Source organism: Pecten maximus, chromosome 7, assembly GCF_902652985.1.
Source record: "Pecten maximus chromosome 7, xPecMax1.1, whole genome shotgun sequence".
NCBI lineage: Eukaryota > Metazoa > Mollusca > Bivalvia > Pectinida > Pectinidae > Pecten > Pecten maximus.
The window spans coordinates 31,725,681-31,745,918 of record NC_047021.1 but is presented as its reverse complement, the minus strand read 5'-3'; the positions used below and the strand labels follow the sequence as shown (position 1 = coordinate 31,745,918).

The 20,238-nt window shown below is 37.1% G+C and overlaps 1 protein-coding gene across 1 annotated transcript in view; it reads left to right on the top strand.

The window, feature by feature from the left end:
* LOC117331172 (EGF domain-specific O-linked N-acetylglucosamine transferase-like) overlaps window positions 1–20,238 on the top strand; it is a gene marked incomplete in the record, with an annotated part of 29,539 nt that overhangs the window by 851 nt on the left and 8,450 nt on the right. The window contains 3 exon segments of the mRNA XM_033889769.1: window positions 2,752–2,991; window positions 6,854–7,007; window positions 14,761–14,858. Coding sequence (XP_033745660.1) covers window positions 2,918–2,991; window positions 6,854–7,007; window positions 14,761–14,858 — 326 coding nt within the window.

The window sequence follows — 20,238 nt, the reverse complement described above, 5'->3', positions numbered from 1 at the left end:
TCTTTCAAAGATTGAAGAATTATTAGAAAAAAGTCAATTATGTAATATGGTATCATATAGGAAATCAAATATATTTGAAATAATGAGCTTTTATCAATTTTGAGGAAATATTTATGAATAACTTTTATATTTCCTCCTGTGAAACAGTTAACTGGTGTAGTTGAGCAGTATAATTATAGCACTGTAATAGTATCTGGTGTATTCAAATTGAGGTTGGGATCAAAGGTACACCATGACAGGCCTATGAACTCTACACTTGGGACAGGTCAAAGGCTCCATTTTAAGTGGTAACCTCTCAGGTGAACTTGTATGATATATTGGGGTCAAAAGTCCTCTTCCTGCTGTCGACTTTACATGTATACACAGTCTAAGGCACACGACAACCAATCTGTGAAGAGTTGCCAGTCATATATGGGATAATATGGCAACTTCTGCAAGTTGGTTGTTATATCCATCACCTTCATTAGTTTAGATTGAACTTCATTACTACATTAAAAAGTTTCAGTATTACTGCAAAACAAGTGATTGAAATGACCATGTAAATTTAATAAAACAAATTGATATAATATTTTTTAATTTGATAATATGGAATGTTTCTTAGAATTTGGTTTTAGTACAAAACAGAATATGTATGTTCCAATAGAAATATTCATATATAAAAAACATTCAAATGGATACATCCATGCTTTAATTAACCACAAGTAGTAATGGCCCTGTATAGTAACTATGTGATTTCTAATATTTTCTTCAATATAGCTTTGGCATTTCTGTGTTAATTAATGATGTTGTTCAAAGTTCATATCTTGACAAAAGAATGCCTTAAGGGTCTGGGTTGATTGTCTTGCCAATTGATGTATTATTTGAGACTAATTATTTCTTTACTGAAACATGTATGTACATGGGTATATAACTAATAATAAGTCTATACACATAATCAGTGACATTTGTTAGAATCTGAGATTTACTGGTTACTCCCAACACATACATGGCTCTACCTTGACATATTTAACAATATAAAAATCTTTTACCTATAAATCTGAAGGCTCAAATCATGAAACTATTGGTAAATGTCAAATACTGGTAGATATCTTCTTTAAAACCACAAATTGCATTTTTGATTTGAAAGGAAGTTTTTGAGGATATATGCAAATTACTAAGTTGAAGATATGTTTAAGTAAAATGTAATATACATGTATATATATTTACTGCAGAAAAGCGATGCCAAATTTTTTTTAAAATACACTTTCTTTGAAAAGTCTCTTAATAACTTTTATTTATATAAACACTTTGCATATATTTCATAACTGATTGGTTAGCTGATACTGATTCATTATGCATTGAAAAATTACATTATACTCCATCAAAATGTGTCAGAAAAAAATCAGGTAGACCAGCTTTGTAAGTTTGATACAAACAAATTCAAGATAGATATATGATAGGCCTTATGAAATCTATTTAATAAGCTGATCCCTTTTTTAATATACCTCGGAATATATTTTAAGAAATTAATTTCAAATGCTTACATTTATGGCAAGGAATTTTACCCCTTTAATTCAGATATCTGTATTTATGTTGAAATACTTGAAAATTGAAAAATATTTGAAAAGTTCTAAGTACAAATATCTTAATTAAATGGTGGTGGGGGGGGGGGGGGGGGGGGGTGTCCAAACAACATGCCATAAATTATTAAATAAATACTGATATCTGCATTAAAAATAGAAATATCTGCTTTTAACAGATAGAACTCCCTATTTCATATAAAAATATCAGATATCTGACAATTAATTTTAGACAATGAATGAATGATTTACGATTTAAGGTAGACCATGCATGATCTTTTTTGACAAATAAAATATGAAACGGATAAAAAATATCATTGGATCAGCTAGAGATGTCATACCAGTGGCACATTTACTTTACAGATACACAATCATAGCCAGACATGATTTTTCCTCCCATAACAAATTTATTTGTAGTGTAACGTTAATCCATGTTTATATAGACCTAGCTCTGTATGTCAGCACAAGTTCACATTTTATATTTATAAATGAATAACAATTCATCGTATATATATAGGCCTTTAGTCCAAGTGGCCCCTAGCTGGGTTCAAATCAATAACATTTCAACCCAGACTGAATCTCGTTTGCATAAAATATGCAGGTAACCTACTTCCTTTAGCAAGTGCATATGCTAAAGGACAAAGGTCGTGGCTACCTTTATTCCTGATCAGTCGCACAATCGATTAAAATTGGTGTTCCCTTAAAATGTAAAATACACCAATACAAACATATTCAAATAACCTAACTGAAGTCGTTTCAATAAAAAGCTGTATTGCGGCCTAATCCACGGTACGGTTTATAACCGTGTATTGCATTTGACCGTGTCACAGGGACAAGCCTTCAGAGGTCACGCACCCTTTCCATGTGTAGCTGTCCGTCGTGTTTACACCAAACAAACGTCTGTTTACAGACACATCTGCAAAACGTTAGAACACAATTTTACTACTTACCGGGCAAAAGAAACGATAAGAATCCGTTTTTGACAAGAATTCCTCCGAAAGTTATTTTAAGAAACGTATTTTCAGTGTATACCAGCCAAATGTCTACAAAATGATAGAATGGCGGTCTCACAGGAAACGTCGAGAATTCAAGCAGTGACAGATTTCAGCACAAAATACCACATTATTTCGTCTCAGAAATCAATACGATGGCAACAAAGGTATAAGTTAACAATTCACGTCGTTAATTACTTACCATATAATTAGTAACCATCAATTTATCATTAAAGTTTTATCTTCCAGGTTGTGCGCCGACAAGGAATAAAGGTCAGAGGTTGTGACCCACACCTCGAGACGCACTGAAAAACGTGAATCCGATTGGTTACTGATGACATCACGAGGAGGCCACCGCGAGATTTCATGGTTCCGTTTGCGCAATATCTATGCGCAAGTAAACAGGAAGTGGTAAAAGAAGCATGCTTGCAGGCGAACAGGTAGGCGGTTATTCACTGATAAAAAGGTATATTTCACTGTTTTTATTCTGAATGCATTAGAATGCATTGGTGATGGAACTACTGACATGTTGCACGAAATGAATACAAGTACCATATGTGTTGTTTGTTCTGAAATAGATTGAAAAACTGATAATATTTTGACCAAACCCTAGCCTTAGGGCCGAGGGAAATACATGTTTTGTTAGGCTAGTGAGGTCGCGATCGAGCGCGTGTTTAAAACAGACGGTTTGCAACGACATGGATATCAAATTGACGTGTCATGGATATAATCGTGTCTTGTGAAGAAGCAGTCAATTACTGATGACGAAAAAGAGATGGACAGTTCACTGTTGACATTTATGCTAAGGCAAATAAAATGGAAGCTGACAATGCTGGTTGAGTAATCATGTCCAGTTGAGTCCGATAGTCGTTGGTTTCTTCTCGAGACGGGAATCAAAATTAGGAACAGAAAACGATGACTTAAACTTGTCAGTTCACCACTCTATAAAATGACTACTAAATAAAATTTGCTCCTAGCTGTTTGCATGGCTACATGTATACTTGTAAATATATGTAGAAGGTAACAGTGACTCACGATTGTAACACTTCAATCGAAACACGCCATGTTACCACACTAAGGGATAAGACTAAGCTATTCCTGCCTGCAACGTCAGAAATTATTCATTCCGTGGCAGAGATATGTCTGTCAAAATGTCTTGCATCTGGAGTCAAAGGAAACTCAAAAGTACATTGGAAGGACTCCATCCATGGACACCATATTTTATCGCTAGATCTAGTGGTTAATGTTTTCATCCATGGCATAGGCAGAAATAGAGGTCCTGATTAAGTTGTTGATTCTAAAGTATGGACCTTCATGACATTTGTTTTTCATAATTATGTGTCTACACTTCCAGTAGTTATATAGTGTAACTGTAATATGTCAGTTTTGTTAGAAACTCTTGCTTAATATTAAGACATTTTGTACTCTGTAGGATGATCTGTTAAAGCAAATTGAATGTCATTCTTGAAAGATATAATTTATCCCTATGTTAGTCTCTTTAAGCTTGTTCTCTAAAATGTTATCTCTTCAGAGCCCATCATCATCACTGTGCATCTGTGGTCTGTCTCATCGTTGTCGTCCATTCCAAAAACAATCTTACCACTATTCATTAGTACCGATGTATCATTCTCAAATTCCATATGTAGCTTAACATGGCCCCTGTCATTGCTCTTTTGACTTTGGGACTGATCAGAAAAACTGAATGACTGAAAGGCTTCCATCTTGGATTTTGGCACTGAAAATGCATTACTGGTATTCCTTGAGAAGTAAAGAATGGATTGTTCTCAAAATGCATACAGTATGTAGGTCCCCCATGGTCCCTAGTTGTGCTCTTTCGATTTTGAGACTGAGCAGAAAAAACAAAATAGCTGACAGGTGGGGGTGGCCATCTTTGATTTTGACAATGAAGAAATTGTTTTCGCTATTGCCTGAGAAGTACAGGATGGATCGTCTCAAATTCCATGTAGGTTCCCCTTGTCCCTAGTTCTGCCCTTTTGATTCTGAGACTGATCAGAAAAAAATTGATGGCTGACAGGCGGTTATCTTGCATTTTGTTAATGGAAATTTGTGGTTGCTATCTTTTGGAGATTTAATGGAAGGATATTTCTGAAACTTGATGAGACAGTGAATATTCCGTAGGTCTGTAGTTGTGCCCATTCAATTTTTAATCAGAGCTGGAAAACAAAATGGCAAACAGGCCACCATCCTGGATTTCCGTAATTGAAGTTTGTTATTGCTATTTCTTGAGAAGTACTGGAAGGATATTTCTCAAACTTGACATATAAATTTCCCTTGGTTCCAATTTGTGCTTTTTCAGGTTTGAGTGACAGATCTGGAAATCAAAATGCTGGCCACCATGGGTTTTGACAGTTGAAATGTTATCAATATAAGTCAGAAGTCTTCTGTCCTTGTTGAGATTATGAGGAAGAGGAAAAAGAACGGAAAAAGAGCAGTCTTTCATAGAACTTCCACAGATAAAAAAAAATACCCTGAAGTGTTAAACTGGAAATAAATTTTAGATCATATAGTAAGATTAAGTGATACATACATATTGTACATTATATGTAATGGTGTATATTGGTCCCAGCCTCCAATGACCAGGATCATATTCTGGTACCATGGGGGTAAATGCACTGGTAGATAAGTAACTGATGATAAGTTACTTTAAAAATGTTTTATAAATGACTAGAAATAAACAGTCCTATGACTTGGTAGGTTTTTCAGTGGGTATACAGACTTCTTCAGAAGTATAGAAAATGAAAGCTCAATGAATGTGCTTTTAATATTGAGGCGTTTAGAAATTAAATAAAACATTGACATGTTTGGTTTGCATTGTTTAACATCCTATCAATGGCTAAGGTCATTGAAGGACGACCTCTCATGTGTGTGAGATGGGTGCATGTAGTGTATATGTATGTATGTATACTTGTTTGTCTCCTAATAGCACGAAACCAATTAAGTAATCTTATTCATGTGTATTTAAAAAGAAAACAAAAACAGAACATGTCTCGGGATGAAATCAAAGGCAAAGCAAATGGTTATCTGCAATTTAATTTGCCCTATGGCATGTATAGGCTATATATGTGTTTATAAGTCACACAACCAGTTATTTATAATGATTATACAAGTCATTACCGATACATTATTTTGAATGTCAATTACGACCTTGAAGGATTCAACCTCCTGTGTACAAGAATGAAGATATATAACAACTGTTTGCCTTAATTCAAGGTAGCCTGTTCTTTTTTCTCTCGTTAAAGTCTTCGTTAAAGTTCAAATAATTTAAAGCATATCGTCTTGATGTTTGATCTTCAGCTTGCTGGGTGACACTGATGCATACTTGCATTGTGAAGATAAATAACCTTCACACACAAATTCAATATCACAATGGTTTTAGATCTTAAGAAAATTCCTTCTGAAGATACATGCATTTTGCAGTCGTTGAGTTTGGCCTTCAGATAGCAGTCAGCATTACTGGTCACTCAGGTTTGAGTTCAAGTTTGGGTTCAAATGTACTTTCCTAAATGTGACACATAGTGGTCCAATTAAACTGAGTTAGTAGTATCAAAATTACATTAAAGAAAAGATACTAATTACAAGAAAACTTCACTTGCCAATTGATCAAGGAGTCACCAGTATGAGACAAAAATTACCTGCACCTGGGTTTTTTCTCACACAGGATGAAGTATCAATGTTATTTGATTTTCTGATCATGAATCATAGTTTAGTAAGTGTCGGATAATAATGGTCACAGAGGGACAAACATTCAAAAGATTTTTTTTTTCAGAAAGTTACTGTTAATTTCATAAATGATGTGGGGTAGAATTTAAGTAAGATTTGATTCCAACATTTATAATTTCATTCTTTATTGATGAGTCAAAACAGAGGGAAGTGTGTCGAACTCCTCATCTGATGTGCATATATACGTTCAATCTCAGTATCAATAAGGCTAGCTGCTTAGAGTTGTCATATTTTCTGTTCTAGTAAGAAAAACAGTTTCATTATTTAAATCCTTGCCCTACTTAAATACATTGTCCTACTTGAAGATCTCCACAGTTAAAAGTGACTTAACTGTTTTAATGCAATTTTCAGCAATATTTAAATGCAATTCAACAATATACAGGCCCCTGGAACCTATTTTAAAATGTTTGATGGAGTAGACTTGTGTACAAAAATTCATTTTATTATGTATTAAGAATTCTCTCATTGTATTATGTATAAGAATTCATTGTATTATGTATAAGAATTCATTGTATTATGTATAAGAATTCATTGTATTTGTGTAAATACTTATCTCATCAGGATGCTTGGCTGGACTCTGCTAATCTTGATTGTTGTGGATGTCTCAGCGAACTGGACTGAGCTGAACCTGCCAACAGAACATGTCCCTTACTACTTCTACAACAACCCCGGTATCAAGGAGACATGCCACGAAGACCCCCAATGTCCCTACAAGGTTAGTATGGTCATTGTTCTTATACAGAACCTAGTTACCATGGGGTCACCAAGAACCTATTGCCCCTGATAAGGTTAGTATTATACAATGTATTTACACAGTTACCATGGGGATATGTCACCAAGAACCTATTGCCCCTGATAAGTTTAGTATTATACAGTGTATTTACACAGTTACCATGGGGATATGTCACCAAGAACCTATTGCCCCTGATAAGGTTAGTATTATACAATGTATTTACACAGTTACCATGGAGATGTGTTACTAGGACTTCCATTGTTTCTATAAGATTTACACATGTATACAATATACAGAATATACAATTTCTCATCAACCCTATAACCAAGGAGACGTGGTATTCCCGTTAAGTCACGTTTAGGTCACCTGAGATGAAGTATCCATGATGTCCTAAATACTGCAATTGCCTTTTGTCTGTTATGTGTTTGACATATGTAATACAGTATATGTAATATAGAAATGTGTTCTTCACTTTTTCAACTTCTCTGAAACGTCTTAAATAGTATTAATACAGTTTAACAGAAACCTACTCTGGCCAAATATCAACCGCGTGTGAATTAAATCGTCCCTACCCAGAAGGCCAGTGAAGAGTTAAATGGATCAAATTGGCTTACATTAAAAAAAAAATTGTATTCAGCAACATCTCTAAACAAATGAAGTGGAGTTTCAACAAGAGGTTGATGTAAAAGCTTTTTCTAATGAAATAATTACTTAAACCCTCTCTATGTTTTTGTTTATGCATATAGATATAAAACTTTATCAAGCTATTTATCTTCATAATCCCCTATGGGTTACTTTTCATTTTAACCCGCTATGGGTTTATCTTCATTTAATTTCTGTCATATCAACAATTCATAAATGAAGTATGTAATAAACATATGGAAATCGACTGTGAACCAACCCTGTATGCGCCGAGCTCAGATTACATCCCCGGATGATAACAGAAAAGCATGGGTTTGTTACCAAAGTCTAAAAATTCTCACTGCCAAATCATGGTGGCTTTTCATGTTTAACCTTTCTTTTATTTCCTTCTAACAGAGTTGTGTTGACTTTTTAAGTTGTAGATGATGTTGTGATTTTACACAATCTTAATCTTTACCTTCATGACAACAACCAGTATGTCTGATTGACTTTGGACTTCTGATGCATGGCTTTCATTGCCAGTCTGCTATTCTTCAAAACAAACTAGTTTGCACATGTATGCATGACATATTTTCCATGACTCATTTACATATATAGAGTGGAGCACCACATTAGAGATTCAGTGGTAATCAGTGGGTAGTTTCCCGGTTTTATTTGCAATTATAAATAACGATGGTATTGATTCTCATACTATATATCGACATCATTAGTGGATATATTCCATCATGCAACATATTTTTGTAATTTTGTCATAATGTATGTGTTAGCAAAACATGGAAGAACTTTAAATATATTTAATTTGACATGAAGCATTTCTTATCAGAGAATATATTGATTGATTTGCTTCTCATCCCTTGACAATTAGAATACATATGTTGCCTTTACCTAGTTCTGATTGATTTATTAATCTGAATTTTCAAAACAGGTGAAAAGAGTTCAAAAGACTTAAACAACAAAATATCAAGTGAGCTTTATCCATGTCCCGATATATAGTTCATCAGAGCCTCTTGTGTCATTTCCCATTTGCAGACACTGTATCAATTTCTTTCTATGAGACAGGGATTAACATTGTCTGATCCTTGTCTCGACATACATTTCCTTCAGGATTAGCTCAGCTGGAGATGTTGATCAATTTATTCATTCATATATAAGTCCAGCTTTAACCCATGTTAAATATAATGATTGAGAATATCTCTTCTCTCTAAAAATTGGATATTATTTATGGTTGTATTGTTGATTAATTAGAAAAGGTTGACTTGGTATCAGAAGAGGTCAAGAAATCTAAGGGCTGTATACTATATAGGCCAGTTAGTAGTTATCTATTATTCATAGTGAAGGACTATTGACCACTGCCCAGTCTGGCATTTCTGCAGCTGTGGTCAGTCCTTTCTTTGTAATTATGTTTGGTATCTATATTCTTGTGTTCTCAATTCCTAATTTTTAACTCTTTATAATTTTGAGAAAAAAAAGAATGCATGCAGAATTTTGTCCACAATGGTCTGTGTAACACTTATCAATTCAACATTCTAAAATGTTTTAGAATTTTAGATTTTCAGATTTTTGACCAAAATCTGAAAAATTTGAATTGTTAAGTGTTACACGGATCCACAGTACATGTACAATATACTGTTGATATTTATTTGATATACATTTAATATTATGTAGGATAATTCTGAATATAGTCATTGTAGAATATCTGTCAGCTGTCAGTCTTTATGATCTAACCACTACTAGAACTTTATGAGGTCATGACCCTATGTAGTCTATACATGGAAATTACTATTTATAGATATATAATGTCCCTGATATAGAGTTCACTGCTGGCATAACAGGTTGGCAGAGGTGAAGTGTGAATGGACAGTGGCTGACCTTTACATTGGCTGGAGACCACTGACCACTCAATACTTCTATAATACTGACCAATGTGTATATACATGTATACAGTATATGTATGTACACTGTTGATGACCCTGATGGATCACACCTATACAGATACAGAATCCTGACCTGTGGGGTCGTAAGGTTGTATACATATACATGAGCTAGCCTATGGACTATCTGCATTACAATTTATTTTGTCTGTTGGTGTATTTATAATAAATATAGGATTCCCCTGATATCAGTTGGCCTTTGTCTTCAATTATTTGTATTTTTAAACAAATTTGTGCCTGTCAGTTTCCAGTTTTGGAATGGACACTCAGTTGGTCATTGCATATCCTTTCCTGTTACAAACTTATTTCAGTAAAATTCATTCTGGGGAGTCAAAAAATTGTATACAGGGGACACCCTGTCTACTTGGCTATCTTATTTATAAGGGTATGAAATCATTGATGAGAAATTAAGGCCATATATAGATGTCTGTCTCCATTATATTATATCTCTATAAATACAAATACAAATAATGAGATAAGCTGAGGATAAAAATGTATATTAAGATATTTTCTATATGTTTTGAAATACACAAGTTGCATGACTAATCTACATCTCAGACCCTCGTTAGACCCTACGGTAAATGACTGTATTTTGAGGAGCCAGATCATTATATTAATTTTCAGCTCACATGGCCTGTAGGTACACATGAACTTCACTTCATATGATGTCTGTCGCCCACACTAACATGACCTGTCTGCTTTTAAATCCAGCTGAGCCCAGTAGATTTTGACTAAATTTAGTACAAAGCATTGTTGATTGTCTATAACACTTCTAAATGACACAACTAAATGGCTACATTTGATGCCCTATCTTTGTCCCTAGTGATGACACATGATGGCTTCTTCAATTTCTCACCTCAGTGAAGAAAATCTCTAATAGCATGATATTTGTGGGCTTATTCCCGAATATGAGCCTATGCTGAAAAAAAAAGTGAAAAATAGGGGGTGGGCTTATCAATGAGCAAGGGCTTATACCCGGTTAATATGGTATATATTTAACAAATTAAAACAGTAAATGTTTTTTCCTATCCTTTTAATTGAGACAAATTAGAAAATGGCTAATGCTTCTGAATGTCATATAATTACACACATACCATATTGAAGATTTACCTGTTAGTTAGATTTGATATGTGACTTCTGGAGAGTCATGTTTTATTTTGTGTATACCAATCATTTCCTGAACAATAGATAACTGTTGTAAATAACAATAATGAATTTTTTTTTTTTATCTGACTTGGAGACTTACCTGTTAGCTTAAGATGATGTGTGACCTAATGTTTTATATTCAACCTGGATTCTGGATATTATCCTGATCAATTTGGTGTACAGCAATTAATACATCCTTTATGTTGATTTGATGTCAGCATCATAAAGAAAAATCAATTTTGTTTAAATTATTTCATTGTGGTATAAAATGTTGTCATTAGGTAGTAAAGAGATAAGCTTGAATAAACAGAAGATTTTGCCCTTTCAAGCTAGGGACATAGGGTTTGGGGCTAATAAGGAAACTTATAGTAAATATTAAAAAATCATTATCAAAGTAGTAGAAAGATTAGGCCTCAATAAAAAAGTTTGATCTCCAGGGATAGAGGGTTAGATCTCCAGGGGTAGAAGGTTTGATCTCCAGGGGTAGAAGGTTAGATCTCCAGGGGTAGAAGGTTTGATCTCCAGGGGTAGAAGGTTTGATCTCCAGGGATAGAGGGTTAGATCTCCAGGGGTAGAAGGTTAGATCTCCAGGTGTAGAGGGTTTGGTCTCCAGAGGTAGAAGGTTTGATCTCCAGAGGTAGAAGGTTTGATCTACAGAGGTAGAAGGTTAGATCTCCAGGTGTAGAAGGTTTGATCTCCAGGGGTAGAGGGTTTGATCTCCAGGGGTAGAGGGTTTGGTCTCCAGGGGTAGAAGGTTTGATCTCCAGAGGTAGAAGGTTTGATCTACAGAGGTAGAAGGTTAGATCTCCAGGTGTAGAGGGTTTGATCTCCAGGGGTAGAAGGTTTGATCTCCAGGGGTAGAAGGTTTGATCTCCAGGGGTAGAAGGTTTGGTCTCCAGGTGTAGAAGGTTTGATCTCCAGGGGTAGAAGGTTTGATCTCCAGGGGTAGAAGGTTTGGTCTCCAGGTGTAGAAGGTTTGATCTCCAGGGGTAGAAGGTTTGATCTCCAGGGGTAGAAGGTTAGATCTCCAGGTGTAGAAGGTTTGGTCTCCAGGGGTAGAAGGTTTTGGTCTCCAGGTGTAGAGGGTTTGGTCTCCAGGGGTGGAAGGTTTGGTCTCCAGGTGTAGAAGGTTTGGTCTCCAGGGGTAGAGGGTTTGGTCTCCAGGGGTAGAAGGTTTGATCTCCAGGGGTAGAAGGTTTGGTCTCCAGGGGTAGAAGGTTTGGTCTCCAGAGGTAGAAGGTTTGATCTCCAGAGGTAGAAGGTTTGGTCTCCAGGGGTAGAAGGTTTGGTCTCCAGGGTAGAAGGTTTTGATCTCCAGGGGTAGAAGGTTTGGTCTCCAGGGGTAGGAAGGTTTTGGGTCTCCAGGGGTAGAAGGTTTGGTCTCCAGGGGTGGAAGGTTTGATCTCCAGGGGTAGCAAGGTTTGGTCTCCAGGTGTAGAAGGTTTGATCTCCAGGGGTAGAAGGTTTGATCTCCAGGGGTAGAAGGTTGGTCTCCAGGGGTAGAAGGTTGGTCTCCAGGGGTTGAAGGTTTGGTCTCCAGGGGTAGAGGGTTTTGGTCTCCAGGGGTGGAAGGTTTGGTCTCCCGGGTAGAAGTGTTGGTCTCCAGGGTAGAAGGTTTTGGTCTCCAGGGGTAGAGGTTTGGTCTCCAGGTGTAAGGTTGGTCCAGGGTAGAAGTTTGGTCTCCAGGGGTAGAAGGTTGGTCTCCAGGTGTAGAAGGTTTGGTCTCCAGGTGTAGAAGGTTTGGTCTCCAGGTGGAGAGGTTTGGTCTCCAGGGGTAGAAGTTTTGGTCTCCAGGTGTAGAAGGTTTGGTCTCCAGGTGTAGAAGGTTTGGTCTCCAGGGGTAGAAGGTTTGGTCTCCAGGGGTAGAAGGTTTGGATCTCCAGGGGTAGAAGGTTTGGTCTCCAGGGGTAGAAGGTTTGGTCTCCAGGTGTAGAAGGTTTGGTCTCCAGGGGTAGAAGGTTTGGTCTCCAGGGGTAGAAGGTTTGATCTCCAGGGGTAGAAGGTTTGGTCTCCAGGTGTAGAAGGGTTTGTCTCCAGGGGTAGAAGGTTTGGTCTCCAGGGGTAGAAGGTTTGATCTCCAGGGGTAGAAGGTTTGGTCTCCAGGGATAGAGGGATAGAATGTTTGATCTCCAGGTGTAGAGAGTTTGATCTCCAGGGGTAGAAGGTTTGGTCTCCAGGGTAGAAGGGTTGGTCTCCAGGGGTAGAAGGGTTTGATCTCCAGGGGGTAGAAGGTTTGGATCTCCAGGGGGTAGAAGGTTTGGTCTCCAGGGGTAGAGGCCCCGGGGAATTTTTTTTCCCCAGGGGTGGAATTTTTTGGTCTCCGGGGTAAAAGGTTGGTTCCGGGGTAAAAAGGGTTTTGGGTTTCCCCAGGTGAAGGGGTTTGGTCTCCATTTGGGTTTAAGGGGGTTTTGTTCCCCAGGGTAAATTTTTGGGATCCCAGGGGTAAAGGTTTTGGGTCTCAGGGGTAAAAGGTTTTTGGTCTCCAGGGTTGAAAGGTTTGGGTCTCCCGGTTTTTAAAGGGGTTTATCCCCTTTGGGTAAAAGGGTTTTTGGATCTCCAGGTGAGGGGGGGTTTGGGTCTCCAGGGGAGAAGGGGTTGGGGTTAAAATTTTTTGGGTCTCCGGGGGTTTTAGAAGGTTTGATCTCCGGGGTTGTAGAAGGTTTTTTCCCCGGGGTTGGTAAAAGGTTTTTGGGTCCCCCGGTGTGGGGGGTTTTTGGGTTCCGGGGAAAGGAGGTTTGATCTCCAGGGTAGAAGGTTTGTCTCCGGGGTTGTAGAAGGTTTGGTCTCCAGGTTTAGAAGGTTTGATCTCCAGGGGTAGAAGGTTTGGTCTCCAGGTGTAGAAGGTTTGGTCTCCAGGGGTAGAAGGTTTGGTCTCCAGGTGTACAGGGTTTGGTCTCCAGGTGTACAGGGTTTGGTCTCCAGAGGTAGAAGGTTTGGTCTCCAGGGGTAGAAGGTTTAGTCTCCAGGTTTAGAGAGTTTGGTCTCCAGGGATAGAATGTTTGATCTCCAGGGGTAGAAGGTTTGGTCTCCAGGGATAGAAGGTTTGGTCTCCAGGTTTAGAAGGTTGGTCTCCAGGGGTAGAAGGTTTGATCTCCAGGTGTAGAAGGTTTGGTCTCCAGGGGTAGAAGGTTTGGTCTCCAGGGGTAGAAGGTTTGGTCTCCAGGGGTAGAAGGTTTGATCTCCAGGTGTAGAAGGTTTGGTCTCCAGGGGTAGAAGGTTTGGTCTCCAGGTGTAGAGGGTTTGGTCTCCAGGGGTAGAGGTTTGGTCTCCAGGGGTAGAAGGTTTGGTCTCCAGGGGTAGAAGGTTTGGTCTCCAGGGGTGGAAGGTTTGGTCTCCAGGGGTAGAAGGTTTGGTCTCCAGGGGTAGAAGGTTTGATCTCCAGGGGTAGAAGGTTTGGTCTCCAGGGGTAGAAGGTTTGGTCTCCAGGGGTAGAAGGTTTGGTCTCCAGGGGTGGAAGGTTTGATCTCCAGGGGTAGAAGGTTTGGTCTCCAGGGGTAGAAGGTTTGATCTCCAGGTGTAGAGGGTTTGGTCTCCAGGTGTAGAAGGTTTGGTCTCCATGGGTAGAAGGTTTGGTCTCCATGGGTAGAAGGTTTGATCTCCAGGGGTAGAAGGTTTGGTCTCCATGGGTAGAAGGTTGATCTCCAGGGGTGGAAGGTTTGGTCTCCAGGGGTGGAAGGTTTGATCTCCAGGGGTAATCAGCAAATTAAAATCATTTCAAAAAATATTCATGTGACATAAATTGGCTTGAAATGAAAATATAACTACAACAACAAAAAACAGAAAAACTTTTTTTTAGATAGTTAGCTTTTTTCACAAAAGTTCTGCTGCTTTTTCTTCAATGCAAAATCCTGTATTCTGATTGCAAATAGTTGTTGGTGACAAGTCTGAAGCCCCCTTAAACCCAAATAACCTGATGTAAAATATAGAATAATATTCAGGGCTAAAGCCAAGAGGATGGAGTGGGGATAAAGATAAACTATGACATACAATTGTACATGTTTTTTTCCACCTTCCAGGCAGAGCTGACACAGGAAAAATGCTGGGGCTATGAGAAGGTGTGTTCAGAGGACAAGAGAATGTCCTCACCAAGCTGTCCAGGAAACAGTCGAGGATGGTAAAAAAAAAATTTTACGGACTCAACATTATATTTATTGTTTTGATGAGTCAAAACAGAGGGAAGTGTGTCGAACTCCTCTGATGTGCATATATACGTTCAATCTCAGTATCAATAAGGCTAGCTGCTTAGAGTTGTCATATTTTCTGTTCTAGTAAGAAAAACAGTTTCATTATTTAAATCTTGCCCTACTTAAATACATTGTCCTACTTGAAGATCTCCACAGTTAAAAGTGACTTAACTGTTTTAATGCAATTTTCAGCAATATTTAAATGCAAGTCAACAATATACAGGCCCCTGGAACCTATTTTAAAATGTTTGATGGAGTAGACTTGTGTACAAAAATTCATTTTATTATGTATTAAGAATTCTCTCATTGTATTATGTATAAGAATTCATTGTATTATGTATAAGAATTCATTGTATTATGTATAAGAATTCATTGTATTTGTGTAAATACTATCTCATCAGGATGCTTGGCTGGACTCTGCTAATCTTGATTGTTGTGGATGTCTCAGCGAACTGGACTGAGCTGAACCTGCCAACAGAACATGTCCCTTACTACTTCTACAACAACCCCGGTATCAAGGAGACATGCCACGAAGACCCCCAATGTCCCTACAAGGTTAGTATGGTCATTGTTCTTATACAGAACCTAGTTACCATGGGGTCACCAAGAACCTATTGCCCCTGATAAGGTTAGTATTATACAATGTATTTACACAGTTACCATGGGGATATGTCACCAAGAACCTATTGCCCCTGATAAGTTTAGTATTATACAGTGTATTTACACAGTTACCATGGGGATATGTCACCAAGAACCTATTGCCCCTGATAAGGTTAGTATTATACAATGTATTTACACAGTTACCATGGAGATGTGTTACTAGGACTTCCATTGTTTCTATAAGATTTACACATGTATACAATATACAGAATATACAATTTCTCATCAACCCTATAACCAAGGAGCTGTGGTATTCCTGTTAAGTCACGTTTTAGGTCACCTGAGATGAAGTATCCATGATGTCCTAAATACTGCAATTGCCTTTTGTCTGTTATGTGTTTGACATATGTAATACAGTATATGTAATATAGAAATGTGTTCTTCACTTTTTCAACTTCTCTGAAACGTCTTAAATAGTATTAATACAGTTTAACAGAAACCTACTCTGGCCAAATATCAACCGCGTGTGAATTAAATCGTCCCTACCCAGAAGGCCAGTGAAGAGTTAAATGGATCAAATTGGCTTACATTAAAAAAAAATGTATTAAGCAACATCTCTAAAAAAATGAAGTGGAGTTTCAACAAGAGGTGGATGTAAAAGCTTTTTCTAATGAATGAATTACTTAAACCCTCTCTATGTTTTTGTTTATGCATATAGATATAAAACTTTATCAAGCTATTTATCTTCATAATCCCCTATGGGTTACTTTTCATTTTTACCCTCTATGGGTTTATCTTCATTTAATTTCTGTCATATCAACAATTCATAAATGAAGTATGTAATAAACATATGGAAATTGACTGTGAACCAACCCTGCATGCGCCGAGCTCAGATTACATCCCCAGATGATAACAGAAAAGCACGGGTTTGTTTACCAAAGTCTAAAAATTCTCACTGCCAAATCATGGTGGCTTTTCATGTTTAACCTTTCTTTTATTTTCGTCTAACAGAGTTGTGTTGACTTTTTAAGTTGTAGATGATATGTTGTGATTTTACACAATCTTAATCTTTACCTTCATGACAACAACCAGTATGTCTGATTGACTTTGGACTTCTGATGCATGGCTTTCATTGCCAGTCTGCTATTCTTCAAAACAAACTAGTTTGCACATGCATGCATGACATATTCTCCATGACTCATTTACATATATAGAGTGGAGCACCACATTAGAGATTCAGTGGTAATCAGTGGGTAGTTTCCCGTTTTTATTTGCAATTATAAATAACGATGGTATTGATTCTCATACCATATATCATCATTAGTGGATATATTCCATCATGCAAGATATTTTTGTAATTTTGTCATAATGTATGTGTTAGCAAAACATGGAGGAACTTTAAATAAATTTAATTTGACATGAAGCATTTCTTATCAGAGAATATATTGATTGATTTGCTTCTCATCCCTTGACAATTAAAATACATATGTTGCCTTTACCTAGTTCTGATTGATTTATTAATCTGAATTTTCAAAACAGGTGAAAAGAGTTCAAAAGACTTAAACAACAAAATATCAAGTGAGCTTTATCCATGTCCCGATATATAGTTCATCAGAGCCTCTTGTGTCATTTCCCATTTGCAGACACTGTATCAATTTCTTTCTATGAGACAGGGATTAACATTGTCTGATCCTTGTCTCGACATACATTTCCTTCAGGATTAGCTCGACTGGAGATGTTGATCAATTTATTCATTCATATATAAGTCCAGCTTTAACCCATGTTAAATATAATGATTGAGAATATCTCTTCTCTCTAAAAATTGGATATTATTTATGGTTGTATTGTTGATTAATTAGAAAAGGTTGACTTGGTATCAGAAGAGGTCAAGAAATCTAAGGGCTGTATACTATATAGGCCAGTTAGTAGTTATCTATTATTCATAATGAAGGACTATTGACCACTGTCCAGTCTGTCGTTTCTGCAGCTGTAGTCAGTCCTTTCTTTGTAATTATGTTTGGTATCTATATTCTTGTGTTCTCAATTCCTAATTTTTAACTCTTTATAATTTTGAGAAAAAAAAGAATGCATGCAGAATTTTGTCCACAATGGTCTGTGTAACACTTATCAATTCAACATTCTAAAATGTTTTAGAATTTTAGATTTTCAGATTTTTGACCAAAATCTGAAAAATTTGAATTGTTAAGTGTTACACGGATCCACAGTACATGTACAATATACTGTCGATATTTATTTGATATACATTTAATATTATGTAGGATAATTCTGAATATAGTCATTGTAGAATATCTGTCAGCAGTCAGTCTTTATGATCTAACCACTACTAGAACTTTATGAGGTCATGACCCTATGTAGTCTATACATGGAAATTACTATTTATAGATATATAATGTCCCTGATATAGAGTTCACTGCTGGCATAACAGGTTGGCAGAGGTGAAGTGTGAATGGACAGTGGCTGACCTTTACATTGGCCAGAGACCACTGACCACTCAATGCTTCTATAATACTGACCAATGTGTATATATACAGTATATGTATGTACACTGTTGATGACCCTGATAGTATCACACCTATACAGATACAGAATCCTGACCTGTGGGGTCGTAAGGTTGTATACATATACATTAGCTAGCCTATGGACTATCTGCATTATTTATAATAAATATAGGATTCCCCTGATATCAGTTGGCCTTTGTCTTCAATTATTTGTATTTTTAAACAAATGTGTGCCTGTCAGTTTCCAGTTTTGGAATGGACACTCAGTTGGTCATTGCATATCCTTTCCTGTTACAAACTTATTTCAGTAAAATTCATTCTGGGGAGTCAAAAAATTGTATACAGGGGACACCCTGTCTACTTGGCTATCTTATTTATAAGGGTATGAAATCATTGATGAGAAATTAAGGCCATATATAGATGTCTGTCTCCATTAAATTATATCTCTATAAATACAAATGCAAATAATGAGATAAGCTGAGGATAAACATGTATATTAAGATATTTTCTATATGTTTTGAAATACACAAGTTGCATGACTAATCTACATCTCAGACCCTCGTTAGACCCTACGGTAAATGACTGTAGTTTGAGGAGCCAGATCATTATATTAATTAATGGCCTGTAGGTACACATGAACTTCACTTCATATGATGTCTGTCGCCCACACTAACATGACCTGTCTGCTTTAAATCCAGCTGAGCCCAGTAGATTTTGACTAAATTTGGTACAAAGCATTGTTGATTATCTATAACACTTCTAAATGACACAACTAAATGGCTACATTTGATGCCCTATTTTTGTCCCTAGTGATGACACTGATGGCTTCTTCAATTTCTCACCTCAGTAAAGAAAATCTCTAATAGCATGGTATTTGTGGGCTTATTCCCGAATATGAGCCTATGCTGAAAAAAAAGTGAAAAATAGGGGGTGGGCTTATCCGTGAGCAAGGGCTTATACCCGGTTAATATGGTATATATTTAACAAATTAAAACAGTAAATGTTTTTTCCTATCCTTTTAATTGAGACAAATTAGAAAATGGCTAATGCTTCTGAATGTCACAATCATAATTACACACATACCATATTGAAGATTTACCTGTTAGTTAGATTTGATATGTGACTTCTGGAGAGTCATGTTTTATTTTGTGTATACCAATCATTTCCTGAACAATAGATAACTGTTATAAATAACAATAATGAAAAAAATTGTTTTTTATCTGACTTGGAGACTTACCTGTTAGCTTAAGATGATGTGTGACCTAATGTTTTATATTCAACCTGGATTCTGGATATTATCCTGATCAATTTGGTGTACAGCAATTAATACATCCTTTATGTTGATTTGATGTCACCATCATAAAAAAAATCAATTTTGTTTAAATTATTTCATTGTGGGGAACAAGCTGTGGTATCAAATGTTGTCATTAGGTAGTAAAGAGGTAAGCTTGAATAAACAGAAGATTTTGCCCTTTCAAGCTAGGGACATAGGGTTTGGGGCTAATAAGGAAACTTATAGTAAATATTAAAAAATCATTATCAAAGTAGTAGAAAGATTAGGCCTCAATAAAATAGTTTGATCTCCAGGGATAGAGGGTTAGATCTCCAGGGGTAGAAGGTTTGATCTCCAGTGGTAGAAGGTTAGATCTCCAGTGGTAGAAGGTTTGATCTCCAGGGGTAGAAGGTTTGATCTCCAGGGATAGAGGGTTAGATCTCCAGGGGTAGAAGGTTAGATCTCCAGGTGTAGAGGGTTTGGTCTCCAGAGGTAGAAGGTTTGATCTCCAGAGGTAGAAGGTTTGATCTACAGAGGTAGAAGGTTAGATCTCCAGGTGTAGAAGGTTTGATCTCCAGGGGTAGAGGGTTTGATCTCCAGGGGTAGAGGGTTTGGTCTCCAGGGGTAGAAGGTTTGATCTCCAGAGGTAGAAGGTTTGATCTACAGAGGTAGAAGGTTAGATCTCCAGGTGTAGAGGGTTTGATCTCCAGGGGTAGAAGGTTTGATCTCCAGGGGTAGAAGGTTTGATCTCCAGGGGTAGAAGGTTTGGTCTCCAGGCGAGAAGGTTTGATCTCCAGAGGTAGAAGGTTTGATCTACAGAGGTAGAAGGTTAGATCTCCAGGTGTAGAGGGTTTGATCTCCAGGTGTAGAAGGTTTGATCTCCAGGGGTAGAAGGTTTGGTCTACAGAGGTGAGTTTG